The sequence below is a fragment of the Poromitra crassiceps genome (genome assembly GCF_964638095.1).
Source record: "Poromitra crassiceps genome assembly, chromosome: 16".
NCBI classification, from domain to species: Eukaryota; Metazoa; Chordata; class Actinopteri; order Beryciformes; family Melamphaidae; genus Poromitra; species Poromitra crassiceps.
Window position 1 is genome coordinate 2,832,229 of NC_139645.1, and position 19,896 is coordinate 2,852,124.

At 44.9% G+C, this 19,896-nt stretch overlaps 1 protein-coding gene across 4 annotated transcripts in view; it reads right to left on the reverse strand.

Moving 5' to 3' along the window:
• nnt2 (nicotinamide nucleotide transhydrogenase 2) overlaps positions 1-19,896 on the reverse strand; it is a gene marked incomplete at its 3' end in the record, with an annotated part of 28,340 nt that overhangs the window by 6,863 nt on the left and 1,581 nt on the right. For all 4 annotated transcript variants that reach the window (XM_083652729.1, XM_083652730.1, XM_083652731.1 and 1 more), the window contains exons 3-18: positions 18,662-18,891; positions 17,602-17,801; positions 17,418-17,505; positions 14,636-14,724; positions 14,320-14,507; positions 13,937-14,070; positions 9,273-9,464; positions 8,619-8,769; positions 7,463-7,624; positions 7,212-7,322; positions 6,957-7,102; positions 4,999-5,194; positions 3,212-3,445; positions 2,042-2,202; positions 1,178-1,357; positions 327-486 (exon numbers count right to left, since the gene is read on the reverse strand). In XM_083652729.1, coding sequence (XP_083508855.1) covers positions 327-486; positions 1,178-1,357; positions 2,042-2,202; positions 3,212-3,445; positions 4,999-5,194; positions 6,957-7,102; positions 7,212-7,322; positions 7,463-7,624; positions 8,619-8,769; positions 9,273-9,464; positions 13,937-14,070; positions 14,320-14,507; positions 14,636-14,724; positions 17,418-17,505; positions 17,602-17,801; positions 18,662-18,891 — 2,622 coding nt within the window. The remainder of the gene's footprint in view (positions 1-326; positions 487-1,177; positions 1,358-2,041; positions 2,203-3,211; positions 3,446-4,998; positions 5,195-6,956; positions 7,103-7,211; positions 7,323-7,462; positions 7,625-8,618; positions 8,770-9,272; positions 9,465-13,936; positions 14,071-14,319; positions 14,508-14,635; positions 14,725-17,417; positions 17,506-17,601; positions 17,802-18,661; positions 18,892-19,896) is intronic.

Genomic DNA, 19,896 nt, shown 5'->3' on the forward strand with positions numbered 1-19,896 from the left:
GGTTTAAAGAAAATATTTTTTAGATGTTTTATTTTTATTTTGGTGAATGAAATGTGCTATGGTCTCTCCCGATTCTAAACATAGGTGAACCGTTTGGTTTGACCAAGTAAAACTATTTCTATAAGCATTTTACGAAATGTCTATGGGGAAATAAATTGCGGAAGAAAATCTCTGGTACAGTGCTGAAGCAGGAAGTGACGTCCACTTTGCCTCTCTATTGAATGTTTCACACAGAAGTCGACTCTGTTTGACAGGACAGCCTTTAGTGATGATGACCACTGGACACTGATGCAATGTCCCCTGTGTTGCGTGTGTGTATAATGTACCTGGTGTGATGATGATGCTGTTGGCTTCTTTGATCAGCTCAATGGACTGATCCACGTTGACTTCAGTGTGAGTGCCAACGATCTCCATGGGTTTCCCCCCGGCTGTGGAGGTGGTGCCGTATCCCCCCAGGATCACGTTCGGCAAGGAGCGGTTCATTGCCTTGGAAGAGCGATAGGGGGTCAATAACTGGTCACACACTGTAATACAGTGGTTCTCAAATGGGGGTCCGCGGACCCCCCAGGGGTCCGTGGCACTTTGCCAGGGGGTCCGCAAAAAGTTTTCAGGTAAATTTTTACCAGTGAAAAGTCATTGAGCCCAGACTCGGGCTTCTCCGCGGACTGTCCACAAAAAAAAAAAAATGCTACATGTTACTTATTCCTTCTCAAACTACTTCCTACATGGTGCTAGTCTATCAAAATATCTTGGCTGTCATTGATTGTGTTGCATAGTGGTTTTCTGTACTGTTGACAAATTGTGATATTGTAAGTCGCTTTGGACAAAACAAAAGCGTCTGCTAAATGACGTAATGTAAATGTAATTGCAAAATCTTCATAGTTCAACGAAAATAGTTTATGCTTTAAATCTAAAATGGTTCATGGATTACATTCTAATAACAAACCTATCAAATTAAAAGTCAAGCACGTTACCGTGGAAACAATTAAGCTTAGCCCAAAAATCACAAATCAGAATGAGGGGGTCCCCGGTATATTTTCTATCTTGTAAGCCAAGGGGTCCTTGGCTGAAAAACATTTGAGAACCTCTGCTGTAATATACTGTACTGATGATAAGGATGATGGTGGTGGTTGTAGTGTGTGTGTGTGTGTGTGTGTGTCTACTACGGCCTACTCACCACACACATGATGTAGGAGAGGATGGCACCGGAGGAGCCAATCAGAGCGCCCACGATGGTCATGAGGTTGTTGTCTAGTAGGAAGCCTTCCGCACACAGCGCCCATCCAGAGTAGCTGTTCAACACTGTGATGACCACCGGCATGTCGGCGCCCCCGATGGCTGCTGTCAGCGTCACACCCTAGTATAGGGACAACCAGTCATCATCAGTACGGACATAAGCAAGGGTTAAATGGAAATTAGGGGGGGGGGGGTAAATAAACAATGTACTACTTATATCTTAGTCTCTGTTATTACCTGTATCATATACAGTGTTTCTGCTACCATTCTACAGGCCTGGTGGGCCCGCCAGGCCAACAGCGCCCCCGCCAGGCCAGAAAGGAAATTGCAAACAAAAAAACAAAACAAAAAAATCCTGCTCTTCCCAAAATTTCAATAAACCTTTATGGCATATTATTACAATACAACAATACTGGTGTTGACAGTAATAGAAGATGCCAAATCATTCAAAACAATAAGCATTTTGCTTTTAGGAGCATCGTGCCAGCGTGCAGCGCTGTTCCAAAACGTGTCAACATGTGTCGTTGCCTGGGAAATGCACATCCCATAATACAACTGTATCATAATAGTATGATGATACTTGGGATGCCATTGCGAACATAGATGCGAACAGGTTAGCTAAAGGTTTAACGTCGCCAGCGAGGGCCCCCACCGTTGCGGTCGGGGTACGTTTCGAAATCCCTCCAGGCCTGACAAAATGTCTAGGGGAAACACTGGTATATCATAATCATCATCATCATCAGTAGTGACTTATTAATTTTTTTTATAATGTACTGTATGTCACGTTGTCCCAGTGAGGACTTACCATCACCGTGGACAGTCCAGACACTCCCAGCAGACAGCCCATGCCAGTGTTGTAGCTGGTGCTGAGCATGAAGGGGATCATGCCACCCATGGACGCCGCCATCAGACCAGCGTTCAACATGTGGCGTCCGGGCAAATGCAGGGGGGCGGAGTCTAGAACGCCTTAGAACCAATAAGAAACAACATCAAATCCTCTTGTGTGGTGGGGCTGACGGGAAATCATGCGACAAGATAACGTATGCCACTTTGCTTTCTTTCTCCGTGGCATCTTGGAGCCCAGAGGAATGTCCTCAGAGTGACGCCTCTGTCCAGCCCACCAATCAGCCGTCTCTGGCTCTGTCCCGTCAACAGATCAGACAGCAGCACTCCACCAACCACAGCCAGGCAGCCACTGCCACTGCCCATAGAGACACTGCATGAAATAGGCCACGCCCATCACGGGGGGAAAGCTCTCTGTTCACTTCCATACACCAGCGTCATTTTCCTTGAATTAAACATAGCTAAAAGCTGTTGTGTGGTGGGCTGCGCAGACAACAAATGTAAAAAAAAATCGCCAATTAGCGTTTTTTTGTACTCCCGAGCAAAACAAGGAAGCCATTGAGAATTGGCAAGAAGAAAAATGTGGATCTAGCTGTCAAGGAAGTAATTCGGAGTGTTCATCTTCCGTATATATGATCTTTGTGTGCAACACACAACCATGCACGCAACATAGGAGAACGTCAGGATTGGGGGGTTGTTTGTTTCCCCCTCGTTTTGGGCGTGGTTTCTGAATGATGACGCGTTACGCAGTGTCTCTATAGAACATGACTAGAAAGCTCCTCATGTGTGCTTTTTTATCAGTCACACTACACACTGAGCGAGTGTGTGTGTGCGCACGTGTGTGTGTGTGTGTGTGAGTGTGAGTGCGGACACACACACACACACTCACAACTCCAACTCCGGGCCAGGATTTAGCAGAGGATCTTTGGCTTTAACCAGATGAAAGGATGCAATCAGCAGCAGAGGACACAGAGCTCACAGTGTTTAGAGAGATATTTGCATGTCTGTCTGAACTGAAGATCAAGGATTAAGACTCGTTAGCGGGGTACTATATTGACACGCTATTCCCATATCTCAGCACCTGCACGGTATCTATATGTACATGTGTGTTTGCTTTGTGTGTCCGGGGCACCTTGAAGCTTTCCGTAGGCCACCAGCGACCCGCTGAAGGTCACCCCTCCGATGTAGGTGCCCAGATAGGCCACGGTCTTGACCACGTTGGCGGCCGGGTGGGCGTCCAGGTGCGGGAACTCGATCATGTACTCGGCAACGCAGGTGAGGACGGCCGCCAGCCCCACCAGGCTGTGGAAGGCTGCCACCAGCTGGGGCAGGTCTGCGATCTCGATGCGCTTGGCGATGGTCAGACCTAAAAGGGAGACGAGAGGGAACACACACACACACACTCGAGATATTAAATCAAATCAGGTAAAAACGCAAAAGATGCAGGGGGACGCAGATTTCCGTAAATGACAATGAGTTATTGTGTCTGGCTAAATCAAGGATCAGCCACTGACGAAGTCTGAGTACGAGGACGTAAAAGCTCGTGTGCAGCTGGTTAAAAAGCCGACACCTGTTTTCAGTTACGTCCCTCTTCATATTGGGCATCGTCTTCAAAGGGATCCAAACAGTCTTGAGGCAAAGCTCTGAGGAGCGTTGTCAAAAAGATAATATTTTTTCTCTAAAAAAAAAAAAAAAAGAAGGGTATACGGTTACTAATTTGAGGCGGAGCAAATTGCTTGTGTGCGTGTCCAGAGTATAACAAAATTTATCATCCTGCTATCTAAAAAATACTATTAACATCTCGCACGTTCAGGCACGATGACGATCTCAAGTCATCACGGCGTTTGGACAGGATGATGGATGCTCCGTTACGTTAGAGACAATCCACACTCGTTCTTCAAAGAGAAGATAATCACACACAAAGTGAATGACATGTAACCCATTCATCATGGGCTTGACATGTTGTAAACAACTGTGAGGGTTTGGGGGGAGGCGGAGATATCATGTGCCCCAGCTTTAAGCTCTTGTTTTAACTTAAGTCTAGACTGAAACGCAGATGGAAAGCTCCTATAGAGAGGCCAAAGTGGAACGTCACTTCCTGCTTCAGCACTGTACCAGAGATTTTCACCCGCCATTTATTTTCCCATAGACATTTCGTAAAATGCGTATAAAAATAGTTCTACTTGTTCAAACCAAACGGTTCAGCTATATTTAGAATCGGGAGAGACCATAGAACATTTCACTCTGACCTAAACTTAAAAAAACAACATCGAAAAAATATTGTCTTTAAATCTTTTTTTTTTTAACGTTTTGGTCCGAGTTAAATGTTATTTGACGGGCGCTGATTGGCTAACGCTGTTGTCAGTCATGCACAACAGAAACAGACACAGCTGTGGCAAAAGCAAAGATTGACTACTAACGTTATAAGCAGCCAAAGTCGGACGACTTTCTACTTGTCGTTTTAACGAACTTACGTTAAAACGACAAGTACAAAGACTTTGGCTGCTTAAAGTGTGTAATGTGTGTATTTTATATTTCCTGTCTGCAAACCAATTTCCCTGCGGGGGCAATAAAACTACTTTAGCTGGTGCTTGTGACTACTGACTAGCAAGACTGCTGCGGCTGGGGAAGAGCCTGGTGGCGATGTGAGGTTAGGTTGCCGTGGACACAGTGGTCTCTAGTGATTGGTTAGAGAAGACCGAAGCCCGCCCCCTCATAGAAATCCATCTCAGACGAAGACGCAATGAGTTTATGAATGGATGATGCAGTTTGAATATCAGGCTAGTAATTCACAGCAGCATGCAACACAAACAAAATCCTGATTCTGAAACCGTATGAAAACAAAACACCTGGCATGACTACAGATATCTCAAGCGAGAGCTGTACGTATCTCTTCCATCAAAACAAGAGGCTACCTACCCAGGGTTCCTCCGGTGGCCATGGCCAGAGACATCTGGGACAGCAGCTCTGGAGAGGGTTTGAGGGCGCCCAGGGTGGCAGCGATGCCCCCTGTCACTCCCATCATGCCCAAGGTGTTGCCCAGGCGACTGGTGCGCTGGGCGGACAGGCCTGCCAGTGCCCCCACACAGCACAAACCTGAGCCCAGGTACATCATCTAAACACCACAACAATCACAAGGTAGTAGGGCTGTCACAATATATCGCGATATCAAAACGTGACAATATGTATCGTTGAGATGAAATCTCATATCGCGAGAAAAAGAAGCTGAACATGGTGGCACTGATCTGCATCCGACTGCATGCTCGCTCTCCTTTTCATTGCTTTGCTTGAACAGACGAGGGACGTTACAGACACGGAGGATGAAAATGGTGAAATTACTCAAATTAGCGTGGAGGATGCCCCCTCAACTTACAAATCGCAAAAAAATATTGTTAAAATATCGTATCGTATCGTTACCGTGAACCCAATATCGTGTATCGTATCGTAAACTGAGTGTATTGTGACACCTTTACAAGGTAGCTTTATTTCTACAGGCCTTCAAATGGTTAATGGTAAATGGCCTGCATTTATATTAGCGCTTTTATCCAAAGGGCTTCACAGTCAGTAGGTACATTCACCCATTCACACACCGATGGCGGCAGGCTGCCACGCAGGGTGCTGGCACACCATCAAGAGCAATTTGGGGTTCAGTGTCTTGCCCAAGGACACTTCGACATGCAGACTGGAGGAGGCGGGGATCGAACCACCGACCTCTTTTATCCAAAGCGATTAGTGGACGACCCGCTCTACCTCCTGAGCTACAGCCGTCCTAATAGCTATAGTCTCAAAAAGGCTTCACAAGCTCACATTAAAAACAATAAATGAAAAGCCCCCTAACCTAACGACACCCCCTAACGTTAAGACCCTTAATGAGAACTAGGAAAAACTCCCACAGAAACCTCGGAAAAACTCCCACAGAAACCTCATTAGAAAGAAACATGGGAAAACTTGGGAAGAGCCTCACAGAGAGGGACACCCTCCCAGGATGGGGTCTGGGGACCCCCCAGGGGTCCTTGAGGGTCCCAGGGGGTCCCTAGCAAAAAGGGGGATAATTCATTTTCACTATTAATTCCATCCATAAGTAACACATGTATGACTCTTTTGGTCATGAGTTTCATACACTTCCTGTAATAAAACACTTTATTATCAGATGGGGGGGACCCTGGGACCAAATCTGATCAGTTAGGGGTCCTTTAGATGGAAAAGGTTTGAGAACCTGGATTAGATGAGCAGTGTGTGCCATATAACCAAATGGGACATAACACACAGAACATCCAGAGAATTGACTGATTTCATTCTGTGTCGCAGACTGGAATAGCAAAAAAGTATAAACCATTAACAGACTGGGAGCAAATATTGATATATAAATGTTTCATATATAAAATATGAAACATTTAATCACATGACTCTAGTTCATTTGCATTTGATGATGTCACTAGGTTGACTACACTACAGTACATCAGTACATTCTGATACAGTGGAGTACAGGCTAGTAAAGTGTTGGTATTAAGTATTTTGAGGCTCACAGCACATGTCGTGTTTCTGTCTTGGATTGTGGTTGTTTTTAATTCATCAAAACATTCAAACTCCTTACGCTGTACTGTCTTACGCTGTACTGTCTTACGCTGTACTGTACAGTCAACCTATAGTGACATCATCAAGCAGCGCCCTAAGTTGGCGAAAAGGTGAAACGACGTTCTTCTTTCTAGCAAAATCTAGGTAAATGACAGACTTGAAAGCAGCGTCGCGTCTTCTTGTCGGAGGTGAAATGCAAATAGCCTAGAGGTGTATGATCAAATGTCCTCATGGCCTCTCTTGAAGGTCCCGTCACCTGCTCAATGCTGTATCTGTCACCTGCTCAATGCTGTATCTGTCACCTGCTCAATGCTGTATCCAGCGGCCAGCGATGCGCCGTAGCCTCCGACAAACGTGGCCCCGGGCAGAAGGTACAGGTAGTTGTACTCAGGAGGGTCAGTGGGACGCTTGAACATGTCCAGCATCCTCTGGGTGATCAGGAAACCACCTGCACACATAGAAACAGGAACACATACACACCTCATTTGATTGGATGGGGAGTTGTAGTGTTTCGTTTTGTTTTTCTGATTATTTTGACGAAGTGTCAAAAGTCAGACCGGCAATGTTGATGGAGGAAACGAATGCGGCGCCCAGAGCCAGACCCTGAGGCAAAGTGGAGGGCGTGAGACCTCCGCCCATCAGAACCAGACCACCTACTGCCGTCAGACCTGAGAGAGAAACACAATGCCAGGAAGTAATGCGACTACTACAGTTTAGTGCGGTTCAGAAACCTCAAAACTAGGTTTTAAAACAAGAACAACACAACCGTTTCATATTGGGTTGATGATGGCGTTTGACCCCCCCTGACCTGAGATGGCGTTGGTCACAGACATGAGGGGCGAGTGCAGAGCGGGGGTGACGCCCCACACGGTGTGGTACCCTACAATCCCACCCAGGCCGAAGACCGTCACCATCTGGGTGAACGCTGCGTTGGGGGAGATGATGCCCAGAGCCAGGATGGTGGAGACACCTACAGGGAGACAGCAGAGCTCAGTGGGACCATGTGTGGGTTTGACGTTCACGTTTCCAATCGCTCTGGTCGGAATTAGAGAAGGTGCTGTTTCAGTGGAGTTCTCCAGGCCATATTTGAAGGAACTCGATGGAGAAACTGACAGAACAGTGACGGGAGCATGCTGGTTTATATTTTCTCTGAAACGTCATATTAAAGTATTTGTATATGTGCTAAAGTATTGTGATAGACGGTCCAGCATGCACCTGAAAATCCCAGTTACTCCCATTAAAATCTTGTGAAGGGACCTGGTCTCAGCTTCGTTGGCGAGAAAGAAAGAAAAAGTTTGAAAAGGCAAACATTGTTCAGAATTGCTAGATGCAACCAAAACATGACAATATATATGAGAAATAAATTTAGTTGACCTGAAATGTTAAAAGGGATACTCTACTTTTTCGGGAGTTTAGCTCATTTGCCACATCCCCCCCACATAACCAAGATACACCATGCCTTACTGGCATCGGCGGCTATGTTTGGAAAGCAGTGCCGGCTACCTCTTTTCCTTCCAAAAAGACAGATTATGTGCATTTTGGATTAATATTTCATCGTGTGGTGAGTACCCCAAGCACAACATGTATTTTGGTGCAGTGAGATGTGTGTTTTGGCAGATTTTTAACAGCTGTACCATTAGCCTCCATTCTATGGCGATAATGACTAACTTCACGACTGTAGCTCACTGTAAACTGAGCGGACAGTGCCGGTAAGGCATGGAGGTGTATCTTGGTTATGTGGGAGGGATGTGGCAAATGAGCTAAACTCCCGAAAAGTGGAGTATCGCTTTAAACAACTTAAATATTTCTACAATTTGGTTTTCACTTAGAAAAATAGAATAGCGTACTTTTGAATAGCGTGCTTTTGAATAGCGTGCTCTTGCATAGATTTTTTTTTTAAATAGCACCACCAAATGTGCAGAAAGTCAGGGCTTCTGAATACTCCCGTTTTGTGTGCATCTGACCTGCGGTGTAGACGCCGGCGTTGGTCATGGTGCGGTTGAACGGAGACACCACAGCCGCCTTCTCCTTCTGCAGTTCAGCCACTGACTTCTGCTTGACCGGGGGCGGGGGGACCGTCTTCGGGAGCGGGGCCGGGAACAAGTTCTGACCTTCCTGGACCCACGAGGAGCAAAGCCACAGTGTGAGAAGAAGAACACAAGAGGAGCCAACGAGAACGAGACAGAACCACCGACCAAGAGGGTCCCGTGCGTGAGAAAGGGGCATCAAGAGATCTTGCCTTGATGACGGGGAGTATTCAAAACACAAGAGTCACAGATCACAGAGGAGATTAGAGTGAGCAAACAGCAATCATGAACCGGTTACCAGTGGTTTTGAAAGATAAATTCTCTTAAATAATGCTCAGTTTAACGAGGGGTAAACCGATATGTCCCGCTGAGGTTGCCTGCTCTCCCTGCCATAAACAATGTGTCAAAAGCCAGAATTCCGGGAAAATTATATTTTGAAACCTTCATAACATTCTTCATAATAGACGCGAGCTATTCCCAGCTGGGGTCGGGGGGGCTTTTAGTACCCATTTGGCAGCGGATTCTAGCACGACAGGGTCTCCTAACAGACGCCAGCGGATACTCTTGTTCCAACAACAGCAGAAAGCCCACCTTCATAACGAGCGTGCCACGGATGACGTGGTCGACCGTTCCGTAGTCAAACTCGTCTTTGGCCTCGTAGTGGAAGTAGTCCTTGTCTGGGCTGATGGCCTTCAGCAGCTTCAGCACGTTGTTGGAGTACAGCGTGCTGGCCTGGGTGGGCATGCGGCTCGGCAGGTCCGTGTAGCCGATGTGCGTTACGCCCTGGTAGAGAGAAGAAAATGATATCTGTTCAAAAAAGTCATTAAAACAAGACTTTCAGTCTCACGTCATGTTTAATTATATAGGCCTGTATCACCACCAGCACGTCTCAAAGGGCTTAACAAAGCATCATACTGTCTGTATGTATACACACTACCAGTGACAAGTTTTGACACCAAATTTTTCTTTATTTCTAAAATATTCCACATTTTAGAACAGTAAAGACATCAAAACTATGAAAAAGCACAATTTCAATTATGCAGTCATCAAAAAGGTTTGATCTTATATTTTAGATTCTTTAAAGCAGGGATACTCAACTCACTTTGCCCACTTTTGTGAAATGATAGAAGGCCAGGGGCCAGTTAATAAACAATCAATATACATTTTTCTGTAGCGGATTGTAGGTTTTTGGGGTGTCAGCCGAAGTTTAGTCTGACAATGTTGTGCACACCGGATAGTTAGTTAGGTTAATTTAGTTAGGTTAAGTACATACATAAGTGCCTGGGTAGCGATCAGACGGCGGTATTTGACAATTTAGCAGCTAAATCATAGATTATTGAAATATATTCCATATTCCACACTGAAATGCTATAACAGAAGTGGAGTATTGGCCAGAATGACATGAACATTTGGACACTTATTCAGCGGGTATCTTGCATGTTGCGTTCAGGTGCACTGTAAAAAAGAAAGAAAAAAAAAAGCAATTCCATCGCGGGCCATGCAGGGGGCGCCGTGGCCCACGGGCCGCAAGTTGAGTATAGCTGCTTTAAAGTATTCCTTGATGGAAAGGCAAAGGCTTTGTAAAGTAATTCATACAAAGACAAATAATAAATGCTGAAGTTGATACTTAAGAAACTTATTTCAAGCTTAAGCACAAGCCTTTAGAACAAAATGGTTTTAAGACTAGAACGACCGCACCGCGGTTATATGCCTCCGCCAACAAGTGAGCAGTTGACATCCACGTCTGTCCAGACGTTTGAGCCAAATGTGAAGAAATTCCATCAAGGTGTTACTGAGACATGGCGTTACCGAGCTTGAAAATGGCGTCCGTGAGGTCACAGTGACCTTGACCTTTGACCACCAATTATTAATTAATACACAGGACAAGATGTTACTATCCCTTGTGCCAAAATCCGAGGAAAAACACATTTAGAAGCCCAATCCAGAATAAAACAAGCTAACAGGCTAACAAACTAATAAACAAGACACAAATCACCAGTTACCTACCCTAGCCAACAGCAGTATGAAGCATGTCATTGGGGTTTTCAAGTGGGCACCTTCCTTCACCGACGTTTCGTTAAGTTAGGCCCACGACACCTCAAGAAGGCTTAACGGTGTAATCCAGCGTCCTGGAAACACCCCCCTCCATGCTACCACCGCACAACTGCATATTACCTCACTATCTAAGCCTAGCTATCCAGGTCGGTTCGGTATGACATTCCTGACTACACCACCACTGTCAATGATTGACCAAAATGTAATCAGTTCATCCTCGAGTCCAAGTGGACGTTTGAGGCGAATTCGATGAAATTCCGTCAAGGCGTTCCTGAGAGATCACGTTAACGAGCTTGCAAATGGCTTTTCGTGAGGTCACAGTGACCTTGACCTTTGTGCTTTGACCACCACCAACATCTAAATCAGTTCATCCTGGAGTCCAAGTCGACTTTTTTTGCTTCACTTCAGGAAGCAGCCAGAGAACAGCAAGGTGGCTCAGTATATAATCAGTGTGGACTGGACTATTAAATAAATTGGACCTAATCACTGCAGCCAAAGAGTGTTGTCTTTAATGGACGAAGGCCGTTTTTTTTTTTTTATCGCCAACATTAAGAGTTAGTAGGTTTTATGACACCCTTCTCTGTAAACTCTTGGCTGTAGTTGTGTGAACATCCCAGGTGGGCAGCTCTGTTTCCGGATGCTGGAACCACCAAACAAAACGGCGAAAGTGGCTTAGATCATGCTTATTGCCCATCATAAAAACGGTAGGCGGTAGCCGCTTATCCTATAAAAAGAAATTAAACCACTTTACCATGTCTGGTCTGCATTGAGTTGCAGCCATACTGGCTTTTTGGAGGAGCAGCAGGCTCCCAGCTAACAAGCAGGTGTACCAAATAAAAAGCTAAGAAGTAATAATAAATCTAATAAAGTAACCAATGCAGGTACATCGTATAGTTACAGTATATGATGTGTGTATGACATATACCATACACACAAACAGAGTCATCCTTATGGGCCTTAAAGGGATAGTTAGTTTTTTTTTAATGTGGGGTTGTATGAGGTACTTGCATACAGTCAGTGGACTACATGCAGTAGAATGCAGCCGGCGCGGTCCCAACATCAGGCCGGTCCCCATTGGGACAAATGCTTCTGTACTGCTCACCTGGCGTAATCCAAGTCTCCACAAGCCCAGAGATGCCAAGTTGACATAAGAATTTTTGTCTATTGCTTCTTATAGCTCGAGCACCTGGCTCAGATTTCAGCTAAAAACAGGGTGTAACTGACATATTTTCAAGTCAACTTGGCATTTCGGGGCTTGTGGAGACTTGGATTACGCCAGGTGAGCAGTATGGAAGCATTTTCTGTTTTTTTTTACATTTTTGCTCATGGCCTCCTTCACACTCAGCAGACAGCTCTACTTGCCTGATGCGGCCGGGCTCCATTTCTCCAAACTGGGACGGCGCCGGCTGCATTCTACTGCATGTAGTCCACTGACTAGTGAGTAGCTCATACAACCCCACATCAAAAAACCTGAACTATCCCTTTAAGGCCCATAAGGATGACTGTGTGTGTGTGTATGGTATATGTCATACACACATCATAATACTGTAACTATACGATGTACCTGCATTGGTTACTTTATTAGGTACACCTGCTTCTCATGTCCTCTACTCACTCAGCAAACAGCTCTACATGCCTGAAGCTGCCCGTCTCCATTTGCAAGTATGCAAGTACCTCATTCAACTATCCCTTTAAAGCAGCTACGAGCAACTTTTTCGATTGTTATTAAACAGTATAATTACAATATTGATGCATCACATCTTACCTATAATAGTAGCTGAGACCAAAGCCGTGTGAATCGGAGATTGCTCCCTTAGATGATTATTAAGTCTGTGTCTGTCTAAACTCGCGTCACCAGGGGGCTCTCTCTCTCTCTCTCTCTCCTTACCGCCGGACCGGCTAAACCCGGAAGTGAAACGCGGAAGTGAAATCCGGAAGTGAAACGCAGCTGCCTGCCTACCCCGTTCGCGCTGCCTAGCAACATAGCATAAACAATGTGAACGCCATGCATACTCTCGCGAACAGCTCTCGTTATATTCTAACAGGTTTTTTGGAAGTTATTTTGTGGTTATGGCCGAAGCGGCTGCTGCAAACCGTTTCATTTCACTTCCTGATCTGCCCTGGCTACAGACACACTAACACTGGCCGATTCACTCGGGGTTCAAGCGAGACTACTCTGCGTTGGTCTCGTCTACTATTAGAGGTAAGATGTGATGCATTGATATTAAATTTATACTGTTTAATATCAATGGAAAAAGTTGCTCGTAGCTGCTTTAAGGCCCATAAGGATGAGTGTGTTTGTGTGTATGGTATATGTCATACACACATCATTATACTGTAACTATACGATGTACCTGCATTGGTTACTTTATTAGGTACACCTGCTTCTCATGTCCTCTTCTCACTCAGCAAACAGCTCTACATGCCTGAAGCGGCCCGTCTCCATTTGCAAGTATGCAAGTACCTCATTCAACCCCACATCAAAAAAAAACTGAACTATCCCTTTAAGAACCACAATGGAAATAAGTCTAACTTGATCATGTTCCCCTTGACAAACACTGATGAGGTAATGCTGCTTATCGTCTTTGGCGAAAGGACTAAATTGATAGATTTTATTTATGGATATAGAAGACGATAAAATTCAAGGGATGACATGTAAACGTGTGAACATTTATTTCCAACATAGACCCTGGTCTTATAAAAACAGGACATCTATTCTAAAACCACTGGCAAAATCCAAAGATAATAATAATAATAATAATAATAATAATAATAGACCAACCCGCCCACAATCCCACACACATCCAAAAACTGCAAACAGCACCGCAGGTACTGGTACCCATCCAGTCCGGCAGCCATCCAGGGCCGGCCCAAGCCGAGTTGTGGACTAGTGATGTCACCGAAAAGGCACCGGACCACTGCACACAGTCCCGTGATGACACCACTGACTGGACTAGTGATGTCACCAAAAAGGCACTGAACCACTGAGCGCGCACAGTCCCGTGATGACATCACCGGTCCACACCCATGCGTTTGGAAACGTGCAACCTGCACACAGAAAGGACTGGGACAGAGACTTTAAACCCTCAATCTTCTTGCTGTGAAGCTGAGGTGACCCCCAGCTCCCATTTCATTCAAGCTAACTTGTAAAAAAAAAAAAAAAAAGAAACGCGGTCTCCTTTTCCACATCAGTACTCAACCTTGTAAACGTGCAGCTCTCCAGGCCTGGTGGTCTCGATGTTGCCCCCGGCCTCCGCAGCCAGATCCACCACCACCGAGCCTTCCTTCATCGAGTCCACAAACTCCTTCTTGATCAGGATGGGAGCCTTCTTCCCTGCGTAGGGACAGAGGAGACGAGGGCAGGTCAGAGTTCAGAGGGACAGAGGAGACGAGGGCAGGTCAGAGTTCAGAGGGACAGAGGAGACGAGGGCAGGTCAGAGTTCAGAGGGACAGAGGAGACGAGGGCAGGTCAGAGTTCAGAGGGACAGAGGAGACGAGGGCAGGTCAGAGTTCAGAGGGACTAAAAAAATAAATAAACTGCAGAGAAAAGATAGAAAAGGGGGAAGGCGGCGAGGAGACGGACCTGGAATCAGTGCGGTGCTGATGAGAATGTCGACCTCTTTGCACTGCTTGGCGAACAGAGCCATCTCCGCATCGATGAACTCCTGAGACATCTCCTTGGCGTAACCTCCGACTCCATCGCCAGACTCTTTGATGTGGACCTCTAAAGGCTCCACCCCGAACGATTTGAACTGCTCCAGAGCTGCCGGCCTGACCGCCACGAAAACCACTCGGGGGGTTAAAACATGATCACCGATATCATCGCTCACTTGATGTAGAAGAAAACTCATATACACAAGTCAGTAGGATTTGAGATGCGGAGGGTTTTCATACTTTACCTGGTGTCAAATCCTCGAACGATGGCTCCCATGGACTTGGCTGTTCCTGCTGCTGCCAGACCAGCCACTCCACCTCCGATAACCAGGACCTGCACACAACAGAAGCATCCATACACATGACGTTAAAGCAGTGGTTCCAAACCTGAGGGTCGCGACCCGAAGTGGGGTCGCCTGGAATTCAAATAGGGTCGCCTGAAATCGCCTCAATCAACATTGTGAGTGACTTAATTATTTCTTATTTAGACGAAAATCTTTGAGATTATAACTTTAAATAAATCAGGATTCTCAGATTAAAGTCAGAAAAGAGAAAAAGAAGCATACTATGTGACATCACTGACGATGTCACTGATGACCATTATCGACGGTGTACTGGAATTTGAATGTCGCGGGTCCCTAGGCTTTTGCGGCGTCAAAATAGGGTCACGAGCCAAAGAAGGTTGGGAACCCCTGATTTAAAGACTCCACCAGCACATTTGAAGAGGGACAGAGAATGTGCAAAGATAGAGGTGCGACAGAATAGCATGAAATGGGATTGTAATGCAAGTATGGTATATTTTATAGACAAGTTTCAAAATAACAATTATATCCTAAATGGACCAAAGTTGATTTCCTGTTGCGGTGTTTGCTAATAAGCTCACACGTTCTGGTGTGTTTCTGGGGGGGGGGGGGGGGGACTAGAACTAGTCTCCCAGTTCAAATACCTCGGGAGTTATCTTGGACTCAAATCTCTCCTTCAAGATCAAAAAAGTGAAACAATCAACTTTAATTTACAAAATTTTAAAACGCTTTCTTAACAGTTGATGCTGCAAAATCATACCTTCTCTTCTATATAGTCATGATGTCGGGGGATTCAATATAGATTTTTTTTTTATTCTATTATGCAAACCCAATGAGTCCTCTATAAGTTTTTAGCTCTTTTTGTAACCGCTGCGCCTGTTGCTTAATGCCCTTTTTATGCTCTTTCTTAAAGTTTTTGTTATGATGCTTTTAAAGGTCAATTTTATTCTCTTCTTTTATTCTTTTGTTTTCTTGTCAACCATTTTATGTGAAGCACTTTGAATTGCCTCTGTGTATGAAATGTGCTATACAAATAAACTTGACTTGACATTGAATATCGTTTTACAAACTGGTCATTCGCGGGTGTCGCAGTCATAAAACCTATTGAACAGCTTTTCAATAAAGCCATCAAGGTATTTGATAGAAAACCACCGTCACACCATCATCTGTAACATTCTGGAAAAACATCACTTCTTGAGCTTTGAAAATGTTAAGGTCTTCAAGAGTGCTCGTTTTATCTACAAGTGCCTTCATGGACTAGCTCCCCCACCTGTAAAGGAATTCATACACATGAAAAGAATCACTGGACTTGGGCACCAGGTCGGAAACAAGAGGTGACTGTGCAGTCCAGTTCAGACTGACCACCTTTGGCCAAAACGTCCTGTCCAGAAAAGGCTGGCAGACTTGGAACAGTCTCCCTGGCACTATAAGGGGAAGCCTCACCCTTGCCACCTTCCGAGGACAATTGAAAAAATGGCTGAAAGCCAACCAGACTTGTGAAGATCTGTAGGCACACGCTGCACTTTGTAGCAGTGTAGCACGCACACACATGCACGGTTACACACTAGGCCTGCACGATATGAGGAAAATCTGCGATAACATTGTTCAATATAGCGATGACGATACGACTTGCGATAAATAAACAAATATTAAAGTATGCATATTAGCTATACAGTTCTTATGTCTTTCTGCTTTAATAATGCTAACATAGACCCCAAACATAGCCTATGCCCACTGAATAAAGAAATTAAATACACACTGACTCTAGCTGTTTGGGCTTTGGCAGAGGGGCGGAGCGCACTGTTGCAAGGGAAAGATGTATGCTGGATTTACAACACAAGACAAAATGATCAGACGCTGAGTGGGAATGCATGACGCATGTAAATAAAACCACTTTGAGATGTGTTTATTGTGCATGTTCATATGGCGATGACGATGAAAATACGATTAATTATGCAGCCCTATTACACTCTCACGAGTACATACGCACACACATATACGCAACCTCTCACTCATCCAGAACACGTACATACTCATACACACACACATACATACATACATACATACATACATACATACATACATATACACACACTTAAAGGAATAAGTCTGGAGCAGCTCGGATCAAATTATGCCTTTTATTTAAGGTGCATAATAAAATAAAATAAAAGGCATCATTTGATCCGAGCTGCTCCAGACTTATTCCTTTAAGTATTTATGCGTCCCTCCTGTGATGCACCGGACCTGCCAGTTCCTACAGCTGAAGCGCAGTTGGATCCTTCATTTTTGATACATATACACACACACACACACAAACACACACATACCGACACGCATTGTAAATTGTTATGGTGGTTTTTTTATGCACTTTTATTATGCATTTTTTAAAGTTCTTAATGCAATTTGTTTGAATGTACTTATTTTCCTGTGGTGTTGCTGTTTTATATCCTTGTTCTCATGTTGTTTTATGTTGGGGAATATGGATGGAAAGTTGGAAACTAGCCTCGTGCTAAATCCGGCATTTTTTTTACAGTTGTATCATTTTATATGTTTCAACGTGTTCATTAATTATGTTTTGTCCCTCCCAAATAAAAAAAATTACATTTAAATACAATCGCTGACAGGAAATATGTTTTGGATGCACACTGTTCCCTAGCAACAGAATCCCAGTGAAACCATCTGTATAGTTCTGCAAGTTGGTTTGGCAAAATGCGCCGGCGGTTACCTTCGCCGGGGGGACTTTTCCTGCAGCGGTGATCTGACCGGTGAAGAACCTGCCAAAGTTGTTGGCAGCCAGAATCACAGCCTTGTACCTAGGAAGGAAACGCTCATGTCACACATCTAAACTACAAACAACACCACAGCTGCGTACATGCAGGAGCGTCTGTATGGAAGACTACATGTCCTACCCAGCGATGTTAGCCATGGAGCTGAGTGCGTCGAAGCCCTGCGCGATGGTGACGCGGGGCACCTGGTCCATGGCCAGCACAGTGCTCTGCCTCTCGGACAGCTTCTGCATCAGCTCGGGGTTCTGCGCTGGATAGATGAAGCTCACCAAGGTGGACTTAGGCTTCAGGAGGTCCACCTCGCTGATTCCGGGGGCTCGAACCTACGGCAGATCATGGACGACAATAATGCTAGTGTAGATCAAATAAAGCGGGTACCAGGGTTTGACTTTGGATCAAGTCATGATAATGAACTCAAATCAATTCCAACTCTTCTGAGTCAGAGGAAGTGGAAAAACCTACAGGAAACAGAATTGGAATTAAAAGTGGAATTTCAGGAAGTTGAATTTAATCAAATTAAATTGCATGTTTTTTCTTCACCGTATCTGAGATAAGTGTGTTACATTATCAACACTGAATATCAAAAATACAAACATGATCGAATGTATTTGATTCATTTGTTTCACCGCCTCTGATTCGTTATGTTTGATTTAGAATGTTTAGCAAGTCAAAATAACCTCTTAGAAGTGGACTTTCATGGAAGTCATTGGAATTCAATTCCGTTTTGCTCGGGAGTAAAAAAACAAACTTCAATTGGCGATGTTTTACATTTGTTGTCTGCGCAGCCCACCACACAACAGCTTTTAGCTATGTATTCAGGGAAAATTACGCTGGTGTATGGAAGTGAATGGAGAGCTTTCCCTCGTGATGAGCGTGGCCTATTTCATGCAGTGTCTCTATTCACCTTATTCAGAAGAGACCATCTGGCTTGAGAGACTAACAGGAAGGGTAAATACAGTCGGAGGTTCCGATTGTATTTACACTTCCTGTGACTCATAAACCTAGTCTGACTCATAATGTGAGTCAAACTAGGTTTGACCAGGTGAGTCAGACTAGTTTGAGCAGGTAAAACAGCCAGTGTTTTGAACAGGAAGTCATGATACAATGGGTCAAGTGGGCGGGGCTGCATAAGGCGAATAGCAGACCAACTCTTGATAAAATGACTAAGTGCAAATGCACTAACCTTGAGGACCAGGTCTGAGCCGAAGGCCCCGTTGACATCAGTGATGGTGGCTCCAGCATCTTTGTACTGCTGGTCAGAGAACTGGGCTTCGTCTCCCGCTCCAGACTCCACCTGCACCTGGAAGCCCTGTTTGACCAGCGCCTGTACCCCCACAGGTGACAGCGCCACCCGACGCTCAGTCTCTAGGGTCTCCTTAGGGACCCCAACCACCAGGTCCTTGTAGAGCACACCTGAAGAAGACACACACACACATGCGTATACAATAGCTGGTAATTGAGTCCACAGTACGAACATGGCAATGTGAATGAATTAAAACCCGTTCAAACGAAACGGAACATTTTCGATACCACGCGGCGGGATGACAACACATCAAGAGGCATAAAAAATAAACAAAGACAGATGGACAGACAGATGCACGCTTCTCCATAATCTAGACCTGATAAAACTCATTACAAACTTTGACCTTACACAGCAGATTACCCCTGCTCTAGTCATCAGCCTATCAGAACACAGCAGATTACACCTGCTCTAGTCATCAGCCTATCATAACACAGCAGATTACACCTGCTCTAGTCATCAGCCTATCAGAACACAGCAGATTACACCTGCTCTAGTCATCAGCCTATCAGAACACAGCAGATTACACCTGCTCTAGTGATCAGCCTATCAGAACACAGCAGATTACACCTGCTCTAGTGATCAGCCTATCAGAACACAGCAGATTACCCCTGCTCTAGTGATCAGCCTATCATAACACAGCAGATTCCCCTTGCTCTAGTGATCAGCCTATCCGGAATACTTTGAATTTGTTGAAGCAAAAGATACCCACCAATGACAGGGAGGGAGAAATCAGTGGTATGTTTGATTTTTCATTAAGAGAAATCACTGCTGATATTGATACAGTTGCAAATGAGTATTGTATCCGTTTCAAATTTTTAGCATTGACTTTTATCGATACTATCGATACTTTTGACAAGCCTAACCATGACACACCGTGAAATCAATAAAAGAAATAAAGAAAGAAAGAATAAATATGGGATTGGACTCAAGGAATTTGGGTTCCCCTTGCGTGTAACAACTGGGAGAAAGTGAAGCTGGGCACGGTGTCAGGTTTCACATTTCTCTCCATACACGGCACAGTGACCTCGCCACCATGGAGACATTATTAGCAGCTGACTGGCTGCGGGCCAGCCCACACTAGTGAGTGAGGCCTGTACGGAGACATGCTGTCCAAA